Source organism: Penicillium chrysogenum (assembly GCF_028827035.1).
Source record: "Penicillium chrysogenum strain IBT 35668 chromosome Unknown utg000001l_segment0_segment0, whole genome shotgun sequence".
In the NCBI taxonomy this organism is placed as follows: domain Eukaryota; kingdom Fungi; phylum Ascomycota; class Eurotiomycetes; order Eurotiales; family Aspergillaceae; genus Penicillium; species Penicillium chrysogenum.
Window position 1 is genome coordinate 8,534,609 of NW_026622749.1, and position 21,018 is coordinate 8,555,626.

General features: G+C 49.4%; 6 protein-coding genes across 6 annotated transcripts; 4 read left to right on the forward strand and 2 right to left on the reverse strand.

Annotated features, from left to right (window-relative positions):
* Positions 1–6,486: 6,486 nt before the first annotated feature.
* N7489_003363 (C2H2-type zinc finger protein) lies at positions 6,487–7,722 on the forward strand (the record flags this gene model as incomplete). Its single annotated transcript, XM_056709118.1, has 1 exon — positions 6,487–7,722. The coding sequence occupies one exon, from the start codon at positions 6,487–6,489 to the stop codon at positions 7,720–7,722; it is 1,236 nt and encodes a 411-aa protein (XP_056573420.1).
* Positions 7,723–9,142: 1,420 nt separating this feature from the next.
* N7489_003364 (uncharacterized protein) lies at positions 9,143–10,213 on the forward strand (the record flags this gene model as incomplete). Its single annotated transcript, XM_056709119.1, has 1 exon — positions 9,143–10,213. The coding sequence occupies one exon, from the start codon at positions 9,143–9,145 to the stop codon at positions 10,211–10,213; it is 1,071 nt and encodes a 356-aa protein (XP_056573421.1).
* A 410-nt stretch (positions 10,214–10,623) lies between these two features.
* On the forward strand, positions 10,624–11,415 carry N7489_003365 (U6 snRNA-associated Sm-like protein LSm1; the record flags this gene model as incomplete). Its single annotated transcript, XM_056709120.1, has 4 exons — positions 10,624–10,798; positions 10,881–10,949; positions 11,013–11,128; positions 11,242–11,415. 4 exons carry the CDS (start codon positions 10,624–10,626, stop codon positions 11,413–11,415), a joined length of 534 nt encoding a protein of 177 aa, XP_056573422.1.
* Positions 11,416–12,523: 1,108 nt separating this feature from the next.
* On the reverse strand, positions 12,524–16,486 carry N7489_003366 (mRNA-binding protein RRP12; the record flags this gene model as incomplete). Its single annotated transcript, XM_056709121.1, has 3 exons — positions 16,358–16,486; positions 14,395–16,302; positions 12,524–14,338 (listed from the first exon to the last, which is right to left on the reverse strand). Exons 1-3 carry the CDS (start codon positions 16,418–16,420, stop codon positions 12,524–12,526), a joined length of 3,786 nt encoding a protein of 1,261 aa, XP_056573423.1. The 5' UTR covers positions 16,421–16,486.
* A 536-nt stretch (positions 16,487–17,022) lies between these two features.
* Positions 17,023–18,270, reverse strand: N7489_003367 (uncharacterized protein; the record flags this gene model as incomplete). Its single annotated transcript, XM_056709122.1, has 5 exons — positions 17,023–17,274; positions 17,335–17,792; positions 17,856–17,924; positions 17,981–18,186; positions 18,254–18,270. The coding sequence occupies 5 exons, from the start codon at positions 18,268–18,270 to the stop codon at positions 17,023–17,025; spliced, it is 1,002 nt and encodes a 333-aa protein (XP_056573424.1).
* A 1,984-nt stretch (positions 18,271–20,254) lies between these two features.
* On the forward strand, positions 20,255–20,960 carry N7489_003368 (C2H2-type zinc finger protein; the record flags this gene model as incomplete). Its single annotated transcript, XM_056709123.1, has 2 exons — positions 20,255–20,670; positions 20,750–20,960. The coding sequence occupies 2 exons, from the start codon at positions 20,255–20,257 to the stop codon at positions 20,958–20,960; spliced, it is 627 nt and encodes a 208-aa protein (XP_056573425.1).
* Positions 20,961–21,018: the final 58 nt, after the last annotated feature.

The window sequence follows — 21,018 nt, forward strand, 5'->3', positions numbered from 1 at the left end:
TCGTAGTATGGTACCTGCAGCAGAATGGTCTAGGTTATGAGCTTCTGTCGTCATCTTTCGTGATAGTAATATACCACATACAACATCCTTAGGTAAGATGGTGCTTATGGACTGGGCAGGTCAATACAAAGACGTGTTAATACTCTCCTATCTCTCTTATCAATGTGGGCAACAAATCTGGAGAAAACACATGGCCCCCTTCAATGACGCCATAGTCTCGCTACTCCCCAAGGTACTCCGTACCTACCATTATACAGAGGCATGCAACTACACGGGGAAACCGAGGCAGCCACGCAAATATGGGCGCATTCCAGTCACTCTTATCAAACCTCCACATCCCGCGTTCCAGGTTCAACCGAAGTCAACAATATAAACACATGATCTCTGCATGTGAACAAGGGGGAACATGTGAAACTCACAAGCTATCATGCCCGTGTAAGATCTAGGCCCCCCGCTTCATGGTACCCTAATGGGGAAAGACAGAGTCCGGAGCTCCCGCAGTTATGCTTTTGTACCGGTTTTTAATAGTGCAATCCATAGAGTAATAAATCGTATAATTCAATAATCCAATAATTACCAAGAAAATCCCCATACACGTGCTAGCGAGAGCGCAGCTGGTTCGGAGCGGATTCTTCCCGCGAGCGAAATCAGAACCCGCCTAGTTTGATCTCGGCGACTCGCCCGTTATGGTATGTGTTTGGGGCGAAATGGTTCAGCCACGGATGCCACTGTGTGATTGAAAGAGAGAACTTTAGTACGGAGTACTCTGTACCTTTTTCTCGTCTTTGTCTACCCCTGTTTCTCTACTCCATAGCTAGTGGGTTAATTGCTTACCCTGATTGGAAATTCGAAATCCAAACCAAAGCTAGGATCTACTTCATCTCGGACTAAGTGATCTACTGCATATGGTACCTGGTTATAGCGTGCTCCAAGACCTAAGTTACATAGAAACTGGGAGTGTGGATCTTGCGAGCAACAGGGGCACTGTGTTTCCAAAAGTTGATCCCGGCTTCCGCCAGTGGGTTGCATTATGGTAGTTAGGCAAATATGGGGTAAGAGAAATGACGATAAATCGCTCAGTGGAGTTGAAAAGCGAGAAAATTTTTGCCCCTCTACGTATGTCGGTGCCCGGGTGGGATTGAGGTGGAATGGGGGGAGTGTCGGGGGTTGCTTCACCGAGAACTAGACACGGTAACGGACTCTGTGCCCCGCCTCGACTTCTGCTTTCTCCTTTTTTTTTTTTTTTTTCCTTTTCCCTGTTGACGCTATCTATTCCCCAGAATATCACATGTTCTCCAGGAAATTAGAGCATAGATTGTAAGATAGGGTGTAATCTCCCGGACAAAGGCAAGAATTCCACCAATGGCCTGATCGCGGACTCCGGAATGACGGCCCCGCATATGGTGATATCAGTGTGAGGCCATTTGCGCCCCTAATTGGGCGCAGGGGTGATTTGTTCCAGAAGGTGTGGATCGCTGATCGCTCGCCTTGGCGGAATTGGGGGGCAATAAGGAAAGTGAGTGTCGATAAAAAGGAATCTAAAAGAATCCACGCCTTTCCAAGTTCGGAATGCTGAATCGGGAAATCCCCTTACGTAATCACATGCAAAACCCCCGAGCTGATTAGGGTTGCACTGCGAATTCTTCAAAGCATATATGTGTCTTTTTGGGAAACACAGTAGCCTACGTAAACTACCCCACGCTGTACAGAGTAACTGCACCCGAAAGGACACCCCGTCATTCCATGAAATCTTGTGGAATGTTGCTCCAAGGCCAAGTCTACCCCGGATTCTCCCTTTTTGAGACTACTCCCCCGCATCGAGACCTGCCAAGCATAATCAAATGTCACCTTGAGACACAACGGAACATACTACATACAACTGTACTCCATAGGCTATATACTGAAGCATCCAAGACCACCTAGGTAAATTACATCTTTGTCTTGCTGACCGGTGGCGCCTCGCTCGGGAAGTTGGTTGGAAAGGGTTTCAGTCTCCAGGCAGCAAGACAAAAGACAGGACCCGGCGCCAGCAGGGCGATTGGAAACGGAGCGCGAAATATGAGCCGATCCCCTGTTGTTAGTTATCCTATCACTTTTTTTTTCCTTCTTGGCTTTCTATTAGGCGCTTTCAGCTTGGATATTCCTCGAGCTGAGACTTGAGCACGTCATGACTCACACCGTGATGGAAGTAGGACAGCCAGTAGCAACTGCTCAGCAGAGTCCCATGTAGCAAGGGGGTGCGGCCTGAAAGGGACGGTCGCGTCCAGACTCAGACTCATACACTGCCTTGATTAATAGATTAATAGTCCAATCTCCGGGGATAGGGTGTGAATAATAAAGTAACATAAAAAGTATCCTCATCCTTGTCTCGCGAACCCCGACACTATCTTGCGTGACGATCTGGGGTGTGCGGGGGTGTTGATAGCGAACGTTAGGTACTAGAAATAGATATCACTGGTCGCTGGCGACAGCTTGACTAAGAAGATATGTGGCTTCGAGGGCTGAATCCCAATTCTGAAAGAGCTCGGATAGAAAAGGGAATTCCCCACGGACTACAACGAGGCTCCGGACTGATAACGGAGGGAGTCCGGGGGGATCTCCACGCTCCCAATCGAGCATTATTGCGTTCACTCTTTTCTTTTGACTTTTTCGTTTTCCTATTTTACCCTTTTCCCTTGCTTTTCCTGTTTCTGTTTCGCATTTCATCTCTTTGTCTTGGCCCTTTTTTTGTCCGTAGGACTCATTTTTGCTTTTTCCCCCCATGTAGGATCGACGTACCCGCCCTGTGCGCGGGTCTGCATGCCAGAATAATAGGATTGATCAGCATTGTCGGAAAGGGAAGTGGGAAGAAGAATGCTGAGAGTGACGAATCCCAATCCAATTTTCATGAGATGGGCGGTAAATTCAAGTCAACATGCTTGCAAGGCTATAAGTAGGTAGTCTCGTGTACTCCGTAGATTGTCAGCTTTCCCCAGATGGCGTGATGGATCGACCTTATGTGGAGGGGGGCGCATGACGACAGCGATATCGGAGGATCACATTCTAGGGGCGATCGCGATGATCAAGGCAGATTTGGCATGAAGATTGAGATGTCAGTTGTAGATCGCTTCCTGCGGGTGCGGTTTCGGGTTTTCTCCCCAAGGCGTATCGCTTGGGGATTGTGGGGTAGGAGTGAGATATGGAGTACGTACTCCGTACGGAGTACGTATCTGTGTTTTGGAGAGGGGTGGTCACCGGGTATATCGGCTTGATAGACTTGGTCGATCATTGAAAACAATTACAATGTTCACTGGGTTTTCTGGGGGCCGGGCCGGTTCAGAGGATGAGGTTCTCTAGCCATGATATTGTGATTCAGGACTGTCGGCAATCGGAACTACCGGTTTTGGCTTCCCCCACCTTTCGCTGTCTACGATGTAATCCGCATATATGTACTTCCAAGGTTCGAAAGGCAGTAGCTCGTAGGTTTGCGGATCTTTCAATTGTGAGGGTCTGGGCAAAAGTGAGTCGAGTTCCGGGAAGGAAATGTGCCGGAACTTTGAATCCGATATGTCTGTTGTTCTGTAAATATATTCCGATTTCCACTACGGAGTACATAAAGAGTAACAGATCTGAGTGAACTCGTCACCTGAAACACAAACAACTTGCATCCTGGTTTCATGATGCTCAGCAAATGTACGGAGTACGAAGTACTATGTACACGTCGCAAAAATCGGCAAAAAGGCGGGTAATTGCTTATAGACTGGTACCTGCTTCTTGGAATAATAAAAAAGAAAAAAGAAAAAGAAAAAAAGATCAAACTATCTCTTTCTGCAGATCGCCACTCCAAGTCCGGGCTTTCTCTACAATGGTGCCATATTCCCCGTGGAGAAAAATGGAGAACTCCAGGTTGCGGCAGTTACTCCGTACCACCGGGTATATTTGTGAGCTGATTTTATTCCTGAAAACCAGGAGAACAGGGATTCGTGCGATTTCTTCCAGATCCCCGTACAGCTCAAAAGTACGAACTCGGTAGTCGGGCCGGCATAAGGACCTGGGCCCTGGTTACTCGTAATCTTTGGTCTTTGCTTTTTTTTGTCTGCTAAATGATCCTAATTTATTAAATTTATCAAGGGGACTTTAGCCAATATTCACAGGAGAACTGTGGGGATCGGCTGAATTTGCTGTTCCGGGAGTAAAACTTCCGTTAGGATCTGCCACTAAAGGGACCTGCACGGGGTTAATGTATGTATATTGTACTCCGTATGGAGTACTCCCTTCTTAATATGTATATATGTATACTATGTATTATACCCCGTACTCCATATAACATATCACAATATACAATATACTACGGAGTATAAGGTAGAGGAGACCATATAGAACTATATTACGTTGTAATGTGATAATGGCGGAGTAATACTATGCCGGACTCAAAGATAACGTCTTATTATTCAAAGCGTAAACCGGACTCTCGGCGAGACGGCCTTGCCGAGTGGTATCTTTGCCCCGTCCCGTTTGTCCCGCACCTCGGCCCTTTGGTTGGCCTATTCCATGAAGCCGGAAGAACATCGGGCGAAAGTATGTAATCTGCTAGCGTATCAAGTAAAGAAGCGAGAGCATGTGGCACAGATTGCTGATAGGAGAATAATGGATATACATGCATAAATTTTAATACATATTTAATATTGTCCTAGGAACCGGGGCCCCAGAACCCCCCCGGTTATTACCCTGCGAGATTCAGCCGGCCAAGGAAAGGAAATCTACGCCCCCTGGTCACTTCCTACACTTGAACGTCTTGGCAGTCGGGGATACCGCTGTCTGATTGCGCAAGGAATGCAGCTCAGTGCTCATTGTGCAGGGGCTGACACTGGCATCTCTGGTCCCTTTGTCGAGATACGCGGCTTTGCGGCTGCATGGCAGCTGCATCGGCGCTATCAATAATTGGATGATCCGCGCCTATCAGCGCTGTTCGCTCGCTTTATCGTTCCACAATAAATTAGGGGAGTCAGTTTAAAAAGGAATTCATCGTATCTTACCCCGAAATCCGGGGGATTGTCGGCGAACCTGAGTGGATGATTCCAAGGTTTGGTACGGAGTACTCCGTAGATTCGATATACATACCATATAGGGTTCGGGGGGATGATTCCTCCGGATGATGAAGCCGCAAAACAATTGGGGGTGATCCGAGTCATTTTCGTACCTACTTTGCACTGGGTGACCTGTTGATTTGTTGTGTTTTTCGCGTGACTAAATGATTACCCAAAAAATTTAACCGTGGAGATTTCACCTCAGACGACATCATCGATGATCCTCGCTATCGTCACTCCGTGACAGGATCAGATGGTCCCCAGGATCTTCATTGTACATGGGTCTGGACTCCGGTCCGGCCTAGAATGATCGTAACCCCCAGACTTTGACCCTTTTGGAGGGTATCTCAGGGTTAAAAATGTACTGTAGGGAATACTCCGTACGTAGAATTTTATAATCTGGAGTGCTGGAGACCCCAGTTCCTGCTCGTCATTGGCTCTCCGCATGCCATCATTTTTTATCATCCACTTTGTTTAGCTCGTCATCCCGAGATAGACTCAATCAGAAGCCAGTAGAAATCCCCAAATTCCCCATGTTCTGATAAGAAATTCTCCAGAGGCGCGATAACCGGATAGGGACACGCACCTCACGCCACACGGTTCTTCAGAAAAAATGTAAGTCCCCACATTTTTGCTTGATGCAGTTACGTAGTTTCTTGATGTCTTTTTGAACATTTTTTCTTTTTTGTATATGCTACGGACTCTCGAGTACGTATTAGAGTGATTAATACCTTATATTTGGATATTTCATTAGTCAATTCTATCTGTATATTGCAACTATATGAGGTTGATCGACGTACATCCCCCCACTGAGTAAGGGTACATCCTTTTTTTATTTTTCCTCTTTTTTTTCTCGTTTTAATTTTCCAATATTTCCCCTTTTGGAATTTCCAATTTTTGAATTTTCGTTCAAATATTTCCCACTTTTCCTCTTTTGCCCCAAGTGTCCCCTTCTTCTCCCCACATTTGGCCTTCCAACCTTGAGAATCTCTTCGATTATTTTATTATTTATTATTTTATTATTCAATTTTTAATTCAATTTTCAATTTTCACTTTTTTTTTTCTTTTCTTTTTTTTTTTTTCAGAATTTTCTTTTCTCCAAGTCCGATTCCGACACTGCCCCTTCTCCCCCGATTTCTCCCTTCCCCCTCCATTCCCTATATTATCTGTGACTCCCCAGATCGTCGTCTCCAGGTTCCTTTTCTTCCTTTCCCTCTTGCTTTGTTCCTCTCCACAATCTCTACTCGACTACTTGTTTGACCAAAGCTATCTGAATTGTCTGCGCATCACTCCGATCCCGATCGACCTCCCATCCCAATCCGGGTGTTTGATCGACCTTAGCTCGGGACCCCTGCGACAAAACCGTCCTCGGTCCTCCTTTCAGAACGTACCTTCATAAATCCGCGTCAGGGGAATTCACATGCCACCGCCGGCTTCTTCAGTGGGGCTCTCAAATCTACTTAATCCCCACGACAACTCGTCCGACTCGACACCCTCGACTCCAGGAGATTCTTCAATGGCTTCCTCTGTTAGCTTGTTACCGCCTCTCATGAAGGGTGCGCGCCCCGCGACCGAGGAGGTCCGCCAGGATCTGCCCCGGCCGTACAAGTGTCCTCTTTGCGACCGTGCTTTCCACCGTCTGGAGCACCAGACGAGGCACATCCGCACACACACTGGCGAGAAGCCACACGCCTGCCAGTTCCCCGGTTGTACGAAGCGCTTCAGTCGCTCAGACGAACTCACTCGCCACTCGCGCATCCACAACAACCCTAACTCGCGCCGCAGTAATAAGGCTCAGCACCTGGCAGCGGCCGCGGCCGCGGCAGGTCAGGACACTGGAATGGTTAATGCTGCCAACATGATGCCTCCTCCCAGCAAGCCCATCACTCGCTCTGCTCCAGTCTCGCAGGTCGGATCTCCAGATGTTTCGCCTCCTCACTCCTTCTCCAACTACGCCAACCACATGCGCTCAAATTTGGGTCCCTACTCTCGGACCACTGAACGCGCTTCCTCCGGAATGGATATCAACCTTTTGGCTACAGCTGCATCGCAAGTAGAGCGCGACGATCACATGGGTTTCCACGGCTCGCGAGGACACCAGATGTTTGGCTCCCGTCATCACGGCACTAGCCGTGGCCTCCCTTCGCTCTCCGCGTATGCGATTTCGCAGAACATGACCCGTTCGCACTCCAACGATGACGATGACGGCTATGGCCACCGTGTCAAGCGCTCGCGCCCTAACTCTCCTAACTCCACTGCTCCTTCTTCTCCTACTTTCTCTCACGATTCTCTGTCCCCTACCCCCGACCACACTCCCCTGGCTACCCCTGCACACTCACCCCGTCTGCGCCCTCTCGGTGCCAGCGAGTTGCATCTGCCTTCAATTCGCCACCTGTCCCTCCAGCACACTCCTGCCCTGGCGCCTATGGAGCCCCAACCAGAAGGCCCCAATTATTACAGCCCGAACCAGGGTCACATGGGCCCAACCATTTCCGATATCATGTCAAAACCAGACGGCACGCAGCGCAAGTTGCCAGTGCCCCAGATCCCCAAGGTTGCGGTGCAGGACATGCTCAACCCCGTGGCCGGCTTTTCCTCCATGAACTCGTCAGCCAACAATTCCGTTGCTGGCGGTGACCTGGCAGAGCGGTTCTAACTTCTTTGCAACCTCTTTATGCCTTGAAAACTTATGTTATGCGCGCCACGAAACGATATAGACTTGTGCATTTTTACTCTGGCTTGCGGGCATCAACGGTGTCGGATTGGTTTTGATTTTTCTTTATCTCTGGCGCTTCCACCAAATAGACGGATTGGGATTCTTTTTTTATAACCTTTGGCTGTTCACTCCTCTCTGGAGACTTTTCCTTTTCAAGTTCAAAATTCCGTGTCGAAAGACCTGCTTCTACTTTTTTTATGTCATTCTCCTCTCCTGAGGCCTGTGGTCTCATTCACTTCTATCCCTGTTCCTTTACTTCTCTTCTCTTACTTAATTCCTCACACTGTGAGCAAAAAATGAAGAAATTTCACTCCTCAGTTTCTACCTATATTGGAGATTTAGTCTGATTAGCATATGATATCTCCCTGCAATCTGTATATTCGCCATGGTTTGGCAGTGTAGTTGAATCGTACACCATACATAGCCTACATGTACCTAGTATATATGTGTTTGAGATATCGAATCCGAAACAGTGTTCAACTCCTATTCCACATCTAAGAATAGGATCAACAAAATGATATGTATTCACATGGCAAATGGAAGTGCTTTGCCTTGTCTAGAACACGCCTAGTGACCTAAATTCCCATTCTCAATGTGTACATATGTAAGTGATGTACTCTGTACTGACTAGGCCGTGGAAGCCCCTAGACGAGTCTATTTCATATCTTTCACTATACAAACGGAGATAGGTACATACACCGATGTATCGATGTCGTTTTAATTACTAAAGTCGAGACTACGGACATGTCTTTTAATATACAACTCTTCATATATCCGCAGACAAATAAATACTATCTCCGAGTATAATTAGAGTAAAACCTGCAGATAACCGTGCCTGTGCATTGTATCCCAGACCTTGCATACATATGTACTCAACAAAGAGAACGTAAAAGAAAACATACATAATTCTACCTAGGTAGTTACCAGGGTATAATATAATATAATATAATCGATCTAAATCCCTTATAACCCAACTAGCCCCAAATGCCCCGCCCTAAGATTTAGAGGGAAAATTCCAAAAGTCCTTAAGCACCCCCCACTTTCAGCCCATTCAGAGATGGCATAGCCTTACCTACATCGTATGCGCAGAAAACGGCTCATGGATGCCATGCATGCTGACAAAAGTGCAGATCTGAAGGTGTCCTGTTGATCTGATATCGGATCTGCTGGTATGTATTTCCCGCTGTATCCCGTTCCCCTCATCCGTATTACTTCCCTCTGCCTTCCCTCCTGTCCTATACCTCTACCTCTACCAGGTGCTATTACTATTGCTATGTAAGCCCCGGTAACCCGACTCTGACGCGATCCAGCCGTATCCATCCCGCGCAATAGACATCCCCCATCTTTTGCATCGCGGAGCATGTCGGAGCGCAAGCCCAAAAGCCCCGATGACAACCGGGGTGATTTCGATCGGCCTCTGGTTTCACGCTCGAATAGAGACCGCCATAGAGATGGAGACCATCGCCGATCGTCTTCCGCCCGCAGTGTCAGTATCAGCGTGAGTTCGACCGCCAGCAACAGCACGGCTTCAAGTAGGACCCCCGCCGTGTCGCAAAAGCAGCCCAACAAGAAAAAACAACCGGGCGTCGTTGTCACCATGTCGTCTTCGCCCGCCATGCCGGACTTGTCTAGCGCATCGCCGTCGCCGTCAATATCATCAGCTGATACCAGGCCCGGGACCGGCGTGGAATCCGTACATGGAGATAGCAGCACAGATGGAATCTACGTTCTCAGTGACATGACACCGTTAATCACAACCGACAGCGCTCCAGAGCCCGATTTATCGCGCGCCTCGCTCTCGTCCTGGGATACCACCGCAGCAGCCTCTATATCATCCGCGACACCATCAATACCCGTATCCCTAACAGCCAGCATAGAACAGCGCACATACGCATGCCTCTTCCACATGCTGGACTGCTACGAGTCCTTCGACGACGGCGCAGAGTGGCGCACTCATGTCTTCAGCCACTTTCGCTCGCACCCGACGCCGCCCTCAGCGCGGTGTCCGCTGTGTCCGAATACAAAGTTTGTCGATGGCATCTCGGACCCTGTGTCGTCGCCTGTTTTCGACGATGGCGAGTCGATCCGCTCTATCGACGACGCTGTTCGAGCCCCGCTGAGAGACGTCCCCTCTGCATGGGATCGTATGCTCGACCATGTCGCTGCGGACCACTACTGTCTTGGCCAGACGCTTGCTGGGAGTCGGCCGGATTTTGAGCTTATGCGGTATCTCTATGGGATGCGGATTATCACGGATGCGCAGTTTAAGGCTATGCAGTTGCCGCCCGCCCCGTCGAGTCCGGCTTATCATCGCTCACAGGATGGTGTTAGGGCTAGTATTGGTTCTGCTGATGAGCCATACTGTGCACCGTATAGTAAAAGGCGGGAAGAGAGGATGAGGGGGCAGCAGAGGGGTGTCGGGGTTTTGTAGATATAGACGCTTTCTGCTGGCTTCTGGTTCGAGGTTTTGGTTTTTTCTTTCTTCTTCTTGGATATTCCCCCTTTCGCTTCTGTATAGCATGTACTTTTCTTGAGGCCTTTAGAACTAAAAGTATACTTGTTTCCTGCATTGAGTATCTCTGTTTCTTCTGAGAGAAGAATCTCAAAAACCAAAATGTATAGATCCCGAACAAACAGGACAAACTCACCGCCCTTGATGACGGCCTTTGCGACCTCGATCCTCCATCGCGATGATCCAAAGAAACAGAATGAGAACCTCCACATCAAATTCCTGAATCTCTCTGCATCTGCGTCCTCTAAGCCGCTATCCCCTACCTACCCCTCCCCACCGCTTTCCGAATTTCTCCTCCCCGCCAATCCAACAACATCAGACACCGCACGATGGAGCGCCTATCTCTAAACGAAAGCCCTGCCCCGGCCCCTCGAACCCCGCAGCAAAATCAACAATTCTCCCAGAATGCTCTCGGCCCAGCAGGCCCCCAGCCAACAGGCGGCCCACCGCAATTACCCCCGCAGATGTTCACGACCGCCGCACAGCTGCTCGATCTAACAGATAGTATGTCTACGCAGACGCGGTCAAAGCGACCCATAGCAGAAAGAGAGGGAGGCAGAGAAGAATATGTCTAACGCAATTCCAGAGAAACTCGTCCTCATCCTCCGCGACGGCCGCAAACTCATCGGCGTCCTCCGAAGCTGGGATCAGTTCGGTACGCCAGTCGCACTTAACCCCCGTCTCTCTCGCCATTTTATCTGACACTCGATTCTCGCAGCAAACCTTGTTTTCCAGGATACCGTAGAGCGCGTCTATGCCGGACAACTGTACGCCGATGTCCCGCGCGGGATCTTCATCGTTCGCGGAGAGAATGTGCTCCTGCTAGGCGAAGTGGTATGATCAATTCCTCAACTCTCAATTCCCTGCTGCAAGGTTACGGGAATTGCGCTGTTCAAGATGCAAGGTATTCTAGCAGAGGATTTCGCTAACGCATTCTCAATTGATAGGACCTCGACCGCGAAGACGATATCCCGCCCACGCTGACTAGAGCTCCGTTCGAAGAAGTCTTCGAGCTGAAGAAGAAGGAGGACGCGAAGCGGAAAACCGGCGATAAGAAGCGCTACGATGAGCTCCAGGCTCTCGGTTTCGAGCCTGAACACAGTGGGGAGATTCTGTTCTAATTATTATCATTGCCTACTTGTTGTGCCTAGGTGTGGTTGGTCTGTTGGGGTTAGTGCGTGCTAGACCAGACTCTGGTCTGTTGACTTATTGCTTGCCCTATTTCCCGGGTCTGGTATTTGATATTTGATACCTACATTGAAGACTGAGTGTTGAAAATGAACGAAGGGGCGACAGAACAAACCGGTCGATAACCTCCCGATGAGCGATGGTGTCGGTTTCTGCGCCGTGGTGGATTGTGATTATTTGGAATTGCATCGGCAATGGAGTTTTGGCTGGATTCGGATGCTCGGCGGAGCAGTAGGCTACTACTATCTGCTGTATTCTGCGAGGAAGCTGTCGACGCTATGGCTTTGATGGATGTGATGATCGTCTGGTCTTGAGCTCGCGAGCTTTTTTGTTATTTGTTCCTTTTGCGTCACACTCTACATCTACTTCTCTGGGCGAGTGATGGGGGCTGTGGGAAATGCTGCTGAGCTGCCTGGTTGGCTGGCTCGCGTTCATGAAGTTCTGATTGATATGTTCGATACAAATTTTTTTTTCTTGGCATGATAAACTGCTTTGCAAATGAGAATATGATAAAATTCACACTGCATTTGGGGTTCTGGATATTTGGCTGTAGTTGAAGTGTGCTCGATCATTGGAGTCTCTAGTAATGGATAATTCGCCCTAGCGACGTGGTAGTTTTATCAAATATAGAAAGGCTACTCATCGGATATGCATAGTCTGTAGGGCTATATGTACGTACATTTTACACCAAAAGCAAAACAATATGTATGTCCATTGAACCTAAGAGAAACTTTTGAACAGAATCGTAATCATATCATGAAAAACACGGAGTCAGATAACTCTGCATTGAAACAGAAAAAGGCCCAGAGTCAACGGAATCACCACAGCGGAGGGTATTATGAGAAAACGTCAACACTAACCAAGCACGACAGGGACCGAAGACCAGATGGCAGGAACAAAAGAAACAATAAATCAAAAACAGGGAACTCAGAACGATAACTCCGGGATCTGCTAGATGCCACTCCTTCTCTCTCCACCCACAGTACCCAAGCCCAGCAGACAAGGCAAGAAAGAGATACGACTTACTGTAAAGTAAATAGTTTATCTCTTCTTGCCCCATCCTGAGCGGTTACCACCCCGAGGAGCGTGGCCTGGATTGCGACGCTTCTCAATGCGGCCACCGCCAGGCGCACCGGAAGTCTTGGGCGCACCAAGGCCACGACGACCAGAGCTCTGACCGGATCCAGAAGCGCGCAGGTCCTGCTTCAGGTCGTCTTCATCGACGTCCATGCTATCGCCAGCATTCTTTTTTGACAACTGGCCCATCTTCACCTTGCCTCTCTGGCCACGACGGACAGCGTCGGGTCCACTAACAGCAGCGAGGTAGGCGTTAACGCCACCGTCACCAGCACCGGACATTTCGACGTCATCAGCGACGACATCCCCATCATCGCCGAGGACAAGACGGCCGTCAGCGTCGACTTTGGCGGCGCGCTGCTTCTTCTTCGAGCCGGGGCCTGTGTTAAGGAAGCGCTGGCTAGGCTTGGTGGTGGAGATGCTGGCCAGAGCGTTGGAGCCAAGCAGATCGAGGGGATTGTCTTCGGGGGACATCTCGCGGATATACTGGGTGCTTTGGCCTGCTTTTTTCTTGGAGTTGCGGCCCTTGATTTGAGCCACGTCATCGACGTCAACGTCGCTGTCGCCGTCGTCTGAGTTGTCGGAAGAGTCAGAGTCAGAGCCGTAAACGGCCTTGTCGAAGGCGTTGCCGGATTGGGGCTTAGAGCCCTTCTCCTCTTCGTCTTCGTCTTCGCCTTCGCCTTCGGCGCCCTCCTTCTTCTTGCGCTTGCTGCGCTCGCGGGCTTTACGGATGTTGACTATAAGCTTGCGGTCTTCCTCGCCGACAATAGCCTCCAAGAGGGGAGCACCGAATCGGCGAACGAGTCGGTCGATGATGCCCTTCACCTTGCTACGGAGACGGCCCTTGTGCTCCTTGTTCCAGGCCATGAGGCTGGGGACCATGGTGCTCAGACGGGGGCGCAGGGTCTCGTCGGGAAGAACGACGACTGCAACCTTGACAAAGCCAAGGACAGAGCGGACGATCTCACGGTTGTTGGAGGTAAGGAAGAGTTCAACTGTCTCAACGAGTTCCTTGAGCATCTCAGGCTGAAGCTGTGTTTGGAAGTCGAAGAACAGGCGCGAAAGCGCAGTGACGGTGGCGCCCACCATGTGAGGCGCCGAGCCAGCCAGACCGGCCGAGACCATCGTGAAGAACTCCTCGAGAGTAGCGGGGGCATCCGGGGAATCGTCCGCCACACCTGGCACAAGAGATCTGCGGATGACAGTGCCGGGAGGGTTACGCTCTGAATCAGTCGTGCGCTTGGCCAGAAGAATCAGGAGGTCAAAGGCCGCTGTGCGTGCCTTCTCGTTGCTCTCCTTGCAGCCCAGGACCACCTCAGACAGAATTGCCGGGATGAAGTGCAGATCCGAGGTGGGCAGGTGGTTGATAATCTCAGTGATAGCGAGCATACGGTCGCGACGGCCAGACGCGGGGGTGGTATCCGTGGTGGCAAGCATGAGTGCCTGCAACTCTCCACTACGCTCCTGGAGGGCGGCACTGCCAGTCTCGGTCGTCGCAAGCCGGGGAATCAACTTGTAGGCCTTCTTGATGAGTTGCTGATCCGGGTTTGGAGACGAGCTGTTGAGGATAGCTGCTGCCATGGCAAACAAGCCACTGAAGCTGGAGCGAGGGAGGTAGATTGACATAGCGATGACGAGGTCAATCAGGGTGTGGGACGTCGGTGGCATCTTGTCGGACGAGCCCTGACCCTGAGCACCCTGCTTGGTTGCTGCCTCTTGCTCGGTAGCCAAAGAAGACTCAAGCATTGAAGTAACACGGTTAAAAGTGTCGTTCAGCTCCTATGAAGGGTGTTAATCTATGTTGATCCGTATACAAAACTGACGTGGGAACTTACATTTTCAGGGGTAATGCTCAAGTACGCATTGATACACTGTAGAATGTAGCCGCGGTAGTGGGGAAGGGTCTGGCTGTAGACGTTGAACAAAACAGCCAGCAGATTGCTCGCAAGACCGGCGAGATGAGTGAGGTTCTTCTGTGCAGCGACCTTAGTGATACGTCGCTGCAAGATCAGATCATCCTCATCATTTTCGACAGACAGGATAGCCTGGTTAGACTCAACCAGGTTCTGCAAAGCACGGCAGACATCGACACGCAACTCGGTCTGCTTGTACAGAACATTAGACAGCAGCTCAGCGAACGTCTGGTCAAATGCCTCCTCAAGATCAAGCGGCAGCTCGCAGTAGCCGGGAAGGGTACCCCAGGTCTGTTGGACGAGGGTTTCGAAGATCTTCACTTCCACGGACTTCTCAGCGGCACCGAAGTTCACCACCTTCTGGTACAGTGCCTCACTCAGGGGGACGAGTTCGGTACGGAAGTGGCGAAGGTTCGTGTTGGTCACGCTGTCGCGCATAATGGGCAGCATCCAGACACGACCGGGTTGACCAGCCTTCTGTTCGATAATGTTGAGAGGAAGAATCTCCAACACTGCCTCGGGGCCCATTGCCTCGATGGCACTACCGAGAACGGCATCGGCTTCCTTCTTGCCGTGGAAGCCGCCATTGCTGCGCAGTTCACCGATTGTGGAGACAATCTTGTCAAGATATGGGCTTGATCGCCACTTGAAGCAATCGAACAGGGCGGAGCAAACATTGAACACCTCTTTCCAAGCAGCCTGGTACTTCACCGACAGGAGGTCAACGGCTGCGCGAGACAACTTCTCCAATGTCTTCTCATCGTAGACAGATGGGTCCACAATAACACTGTTGGGGATACAGTTGTGCAGGAATGAGATCAGACACTCAGACGCGGAAACGCGGATGTTGCTGGAAGGCGAAGCCATGAATCCAGAAATCAAGGTGAACAGATCCGGCAACTTCTCGAAAGTATCCTCGGGAGTGATTTGTGCGGCCACATCGTAACCACGCGAGAGCACTGCAATCCAAGGCGGGAGAAGCTGGGAGTCATTCTGCGCAGGCTTGAGCTCGGAGATAGCATCCAAAAGACGGGGCAGCTTTGAGGATGAGAACTCATCAGCCATTCCCTCGAAAATGACTTCAAATACCTCGAAGGCACCCATGGTGATGTACTCATTGCTAGAGCGGGAAGCGTTCATCAGGAGTTCGCTGAGGGGTTCGATCTTCTTGCTGGGCCAGCCACCCGAGGCCGAGGCAATGGTCTTGACTAGCTGCAACGAGTGAATGACAAGGGGCTCGTGGTTGTTGGACTGGGAATCGTGGCGACCCTTCTTTTGCTTGTGAGCGGCTGTGATGCTATCGCCCAGAGTCTTCATAGCAGACTGAGCGCACATATCCGCACCTGGGTGGTCCAAAGACGGGCTCGGCGGGGGCGCCTTGAGAACCTTGACGAGAGCTTCCTGGGCACGCTTCCGCACCTTGGGTCGGTGGTCAACGGACAGGCTCAGCAGACCTGCCATTGCGCGTCGCGGGCCAACCTTGTGTGTGGGGAGATTCCATGATGCAGCATCCTGGGCGATGAGAAGAGACTCAAGACAGCCAATGGAAGGACGCAGGAGAGGGGCTTCAACCTCGGGGAGAGAGAGTGCGGGTGCAAGGCCTTCGAGGATCTGGGAGAATTTGGCGCAGAGGATTGGGGCGGGGACGTAAACGGTGGTGATGTCGAGAAGGTAGACAACAGATGTCGCTAGGTCCTTGTTGACAATACCCTGGGATGCGGAGAGTGACTGCGAGAGCAGTGCAAGAAGAGCGGCAAAATAAGATGTTGGTGAGAAGTCTGCCTTTTGATCACGGAGAGTATCCTCAACTGCAGAGAGCACCACAGCGGTCTGTTCATGGATCAATATAGTGTCAATTGATTGGGTGTGTAGAGGGCAAACTTACATGATGCTGGTTCTGCAGCTTGGGAGACTTAATCTTCTCAAGCTTCTCCGCCAGAGTCGCCATGATTATTGCGGACGACGAGGTGGAGAAGAGTCAAAGAAAACAATGTATTGGGATGAGAAAGAGGACTGCTTGGCGGTGATAAAAATCGTAAAGGAAAAAAAGTAAAGTCCGGCAAATTTGGAGGCGGTCAGACAGGCGGCGGGGCGGCATGAATTTGTTCGCTGTGGAATCTATTTTTATTTAAAAAAGGTATCAATTTCTTTTTAATAACCAGACACGCTTAATTTGAAGTTGGAGCGGGGAGGTTTAACGCTGGTGATGGCTCGTGGTGTTTGCTTTCAGTTGATTCAATCCCCTGCTGAGGTGGTGCCAAGTGCCCATTTATCAGTTATGTCTAACACCTGGGCAGAATTCTGATCATTGTCCATAGATAATTCGACACAGATCGTATGCGATTACCATATTTTGGTGAAGCTTTTGAACGCATAGGATTTTATAGTCCCGTGTGCACAGTAGCCCTAAGATTACACTATGGCTACCAGGAACGACCAAATTCCACGTAAAGCATGTAAAATGAACTGGATGAATTGAATAGGAATTCTCGGGCTGAGAAATATGGGTTACAGATCGCACACTTGCTTGCAATGGCTCCTTGACACTAATCACAGCTGTGCCGCTTCAGCAATGATTGTCTCCCGCACGGCGCTTTGGAAGCTCTCGCCATCTGGTTGCCATCCCAATAGCTTTTTTGCTCGTGAAGCTCGGCCTTGACCATTTGTACCCAGGAAGACACTTCCGTTGGGTATCACTGCGTTGGACTCTTCGAGATTCATGGATTTCACTGAATCAGGCGAATCAATGTAACCGAGGCTATGCGCCTCTTTGGCGATCATTGAAGCGATATCTTTGAAGCTCTGAAAGAAGGGAAAAGGGTCAGCGTGGATAAGTTGGAATATATTAGGCCATGAACTAACCTCAAAACCCTTTTCCGCAAAGAAAAGGCCGTTCTCATTCCAGATAGGACTGGGAGTGGCGTCGACAGCGTTCTCCACCAATTTGACAAAGAGGTCAGCCAATTCAGAGACATGAACAATGCCCCATCGACTTAGTCCCCTGCCAAGGTATAGACTAACACGTTGCAGAAGAGTGGCCCGAGCCAATGAGGGAACCTGGACGCTGCGTTGTTTGACAGGACCTTTACCAATGCCAAATATAATGGGAGGGAAAATAATGGCAGTTTTGGGGCCACTTGATCCCAAGTCGAGAATGTAATTATCCACCACTCGACGATCTTTGTACGCCCGAATTATATCCCGGAGATCAGCAGCGTTATCCAAGTCATCAATGATTTGATCCGAGGGCTCGCCGTATGAGTTGTTATCAACTTCCGGGCCTGCTAGAACGCTAGCCCCGGTCACTTGAATGTAATGGGCTGCAGTTTTGCTTCAATTAGCGATCAAACCGAAAGAAGTTATTGCAGTAGTAGATGGCGTACCATTCTGACGCCCCGCCAAGCCATTTGCGATCGCTTTCACGCTTGCGATATGCTTGTTACTAGCAGCGTCTAAATGGAGAAGCTTAGTGTTAGGTTCTGCCACTATTGGACGTAAATTGACTCACGGATGACAATGTTGGCTTTGCGCGACTCTTCTTCAATGATGTCGACATTGTCCAAGTCCGCAAGGACCACACGGACCTTAGGAAATGCACCCAAAACCTTGCTGGCCTTTTCCTTATCTCTGATCAAGGCGGCGACCTCGTAATCAGGATGCGCATGCTGCAAGGCGTGGAGCACTTCACCTCCGATGTAGCCCGTGGCGCCGGTACTAGAATTTGAGTTACCAGTTAGCAGAACATGAATGAATGCTCTATAAGAAATGGAAAATCACTTACAGAAAGATCAGCGTCATTTTTGAAATCGAGAAGTTGGAAATGTTTTAGGTCGGACAGCCAGGAGGCCTTGGAGTTTAATATACATCCCCGCGCACCAGGATAGGAAAGTGATTCCGTGGAGACATTCCGCGGGCCCAGGAGATTTTTGGGTCCATCACCGCGTGCAATTTTTGTTATTCTTTTTGTACGTTATAGCTCTTCTTGTCTTCTTCCTCTTCTAGTCGGAAGATTGAAAGCAATTGCCCTACAATACAAGCTGTGGAATATACAGCAATAGCTCATGCCAGGCAAACTTCAACCAACTTCTGTCCGCCTAGTTAGGCAATCCTCACGTAAAATTGAGGCCACATCTTATTGATCCGGAAGTGTTGCTTAGATATAGAACTAAAAGCCTTAGAATGCTAAGGCTAACCTTAGTTCTAGGCAATAGGGCGGATACATAGGCTAGTCCGTATCGGGAGAGAAAAGAACGGTAGTTTAAATCTTTTATATCGATGGAATAGTATAGAAGTAAGAATTGTACCATTTCTTATCGTTTCTAGTCTGCCCTTCGAGGTTCGTTGGTGGGTTATACACTATGGTAGCCTCACTATTCCTATGTAATCCCTATGTACAACATAGTAAACAGGATGTAATAGCCCTCGCCCGGCCGACCTTAATGCTCTGATTTACCCCCGATGTACCCCACTAGTAGGCCAGGTTCTCTCTCTCATAATTACAACTGTATCAAGCAATGTCTTGTCTCAAGAATATCACCGAAAGAAACTATATAACCTTGCTGCAATTACATATTGGCCCACACTTGGCCCAATCATCATTTATGCAGTCCAAACCTGTGCTTGGGGAGTCACCAGCAGCAAAAATCCCCTGGATCAGCCTCTCGAGGAAACCATGCAGAAGTACGGAGAACTAGATGTGTTCATATGCGCGCTTGTTGACCTATGATGATCCCCCTCGGAATCAAAAGTTCCACTTTTGTTATTACATCGGTCGAACTGCTGATGGAACTTCGAATACCGCAATATATGCAGAGCACCTGGGCACAATATTGCACAGCCACTAGTTGGCTGATATACATATAATCTCACATGGCTATACCCAAATCTATTCGAGTATCCAGGTGTAAACTTGTAATCATATGATCTTTTTGCTTCATGACTCCTCTTTCAAAGCAAATTTTAATAGATTCTAGTCCCTGAAGCACTGGAATAATGAAATTATGTGTCGATCATTGGGGCCGTTTTGACTCACTCGTCAGAAAGTTGGCCCTCAGGGCCAACTTTCTGACAAAAGTGGCTAGACCTAGACTTTTTCGACATCTCATCTCACTCCCCTGATGTGTTCCTGTTTTCGTTTTTCTTTATTCACACATTACAATGAACGTTTCTTCTTTGCATCCGTCCCTTCATAACAAACCAGTGACTTGGTCGGCCAGAGAAGGCCTTATCATACTGCGCCTGGATGATGACATGGGCAAAATCTTCCAGGCGCGGGGTGCGATCAAAAAAGAAAAGAAAGGAAAAGCTCGGGCCATACAAAGGAAATCCTCCTTGGTCAGATTTCGATTTTCCCAACTAATGGACAATCACAGCCACAGCTCGTAGCTGTCAAGCCAATTGGAGGCAATGGGGCTTTTCTTCACGTAAGCTGCTCTCAAGGCATCTGAACAAGCCCTGAAGGTGTGCATCCAGTCACATCTCGAGAATGCAGAATTTCCATATCATGCCTGCGCCACTGCTCGAGCTGCCCCCTCTGAAAATTTCTGCTGAGATCGCCAATCATGGTGACGTGTGGCGCTGGGGTACACTGGGATGTATGAAAACTCTGTCAAAATGCCTCTCAAGGCACCCAGGTAGGTAAGTCATGGCTAACCTTACAGTATATAAGCCGTAGATCCCCCAGGGGGTTCCCCGCATTTCTGCGTGGGTAGCTCTCATCATTCTCGTTTTACATGATACTCGTCAAGCTTAGTCCCTCACGCTCCTGCGAACTACAATCACCATGACAGAACCAGTCGAAGATCGCTTGTCATACCTCGAACAAGTGCGAGGAGATCAGTGGAACGAAAGTGATCCCCCGTTCTACTGTATTTTGTCTGACCACTGGCCCCCTCTTGTCGACGATTTTCCATACGACCATTTTCTCGAACCTCCCTCCGCTCCCCTTGCCCCTGACCTTGCGACTTCTGCCTCAGCTGGCTCTCTCCATGAAATCACAAATGTCCAATACGATAAGGACTCCCCGCCGGAAGATGATGCCTCTGCTGTCGATACTCCGAGCCTTGACCTCCACGACGGGATGTCTGACATCACTTCTACAATTACCTCCACTGGGGACGAAGAGAAAGGACCGGCTACTGTCGCAGATAATCGTCTTCAGAAGCCTACGTCTTATGGCAAAGTCTCGACGGGTGTTGAGTATGTTCCTGATAGAAAAACTTTCTGCTCCCGTGGAATATCCTTTTCAGATGTGGATTCTAATATTCATTTTGCATAGGTCTAGACGTGGCAGTCCACTGAAGTGCAAATGGAAGAACTGCGAGTACTCAGGTGGATTTTCTCAAATGGGAGCCCTGCTACGCCATATCAAAACAAAACACATCTCGCCAGGATTATATGAATGCCCCCAGGAAGAGTGCCAGAAGTCGTTCAACCGGAAGGACAACTTGGTTGCACATATCCGGAATGTTCACCGCGAAATCGTTTGATACTTGCTGTGAACTAATCTCTGAATCTGGCAGTGTGTATCGGGGGGTTACGGTTGGA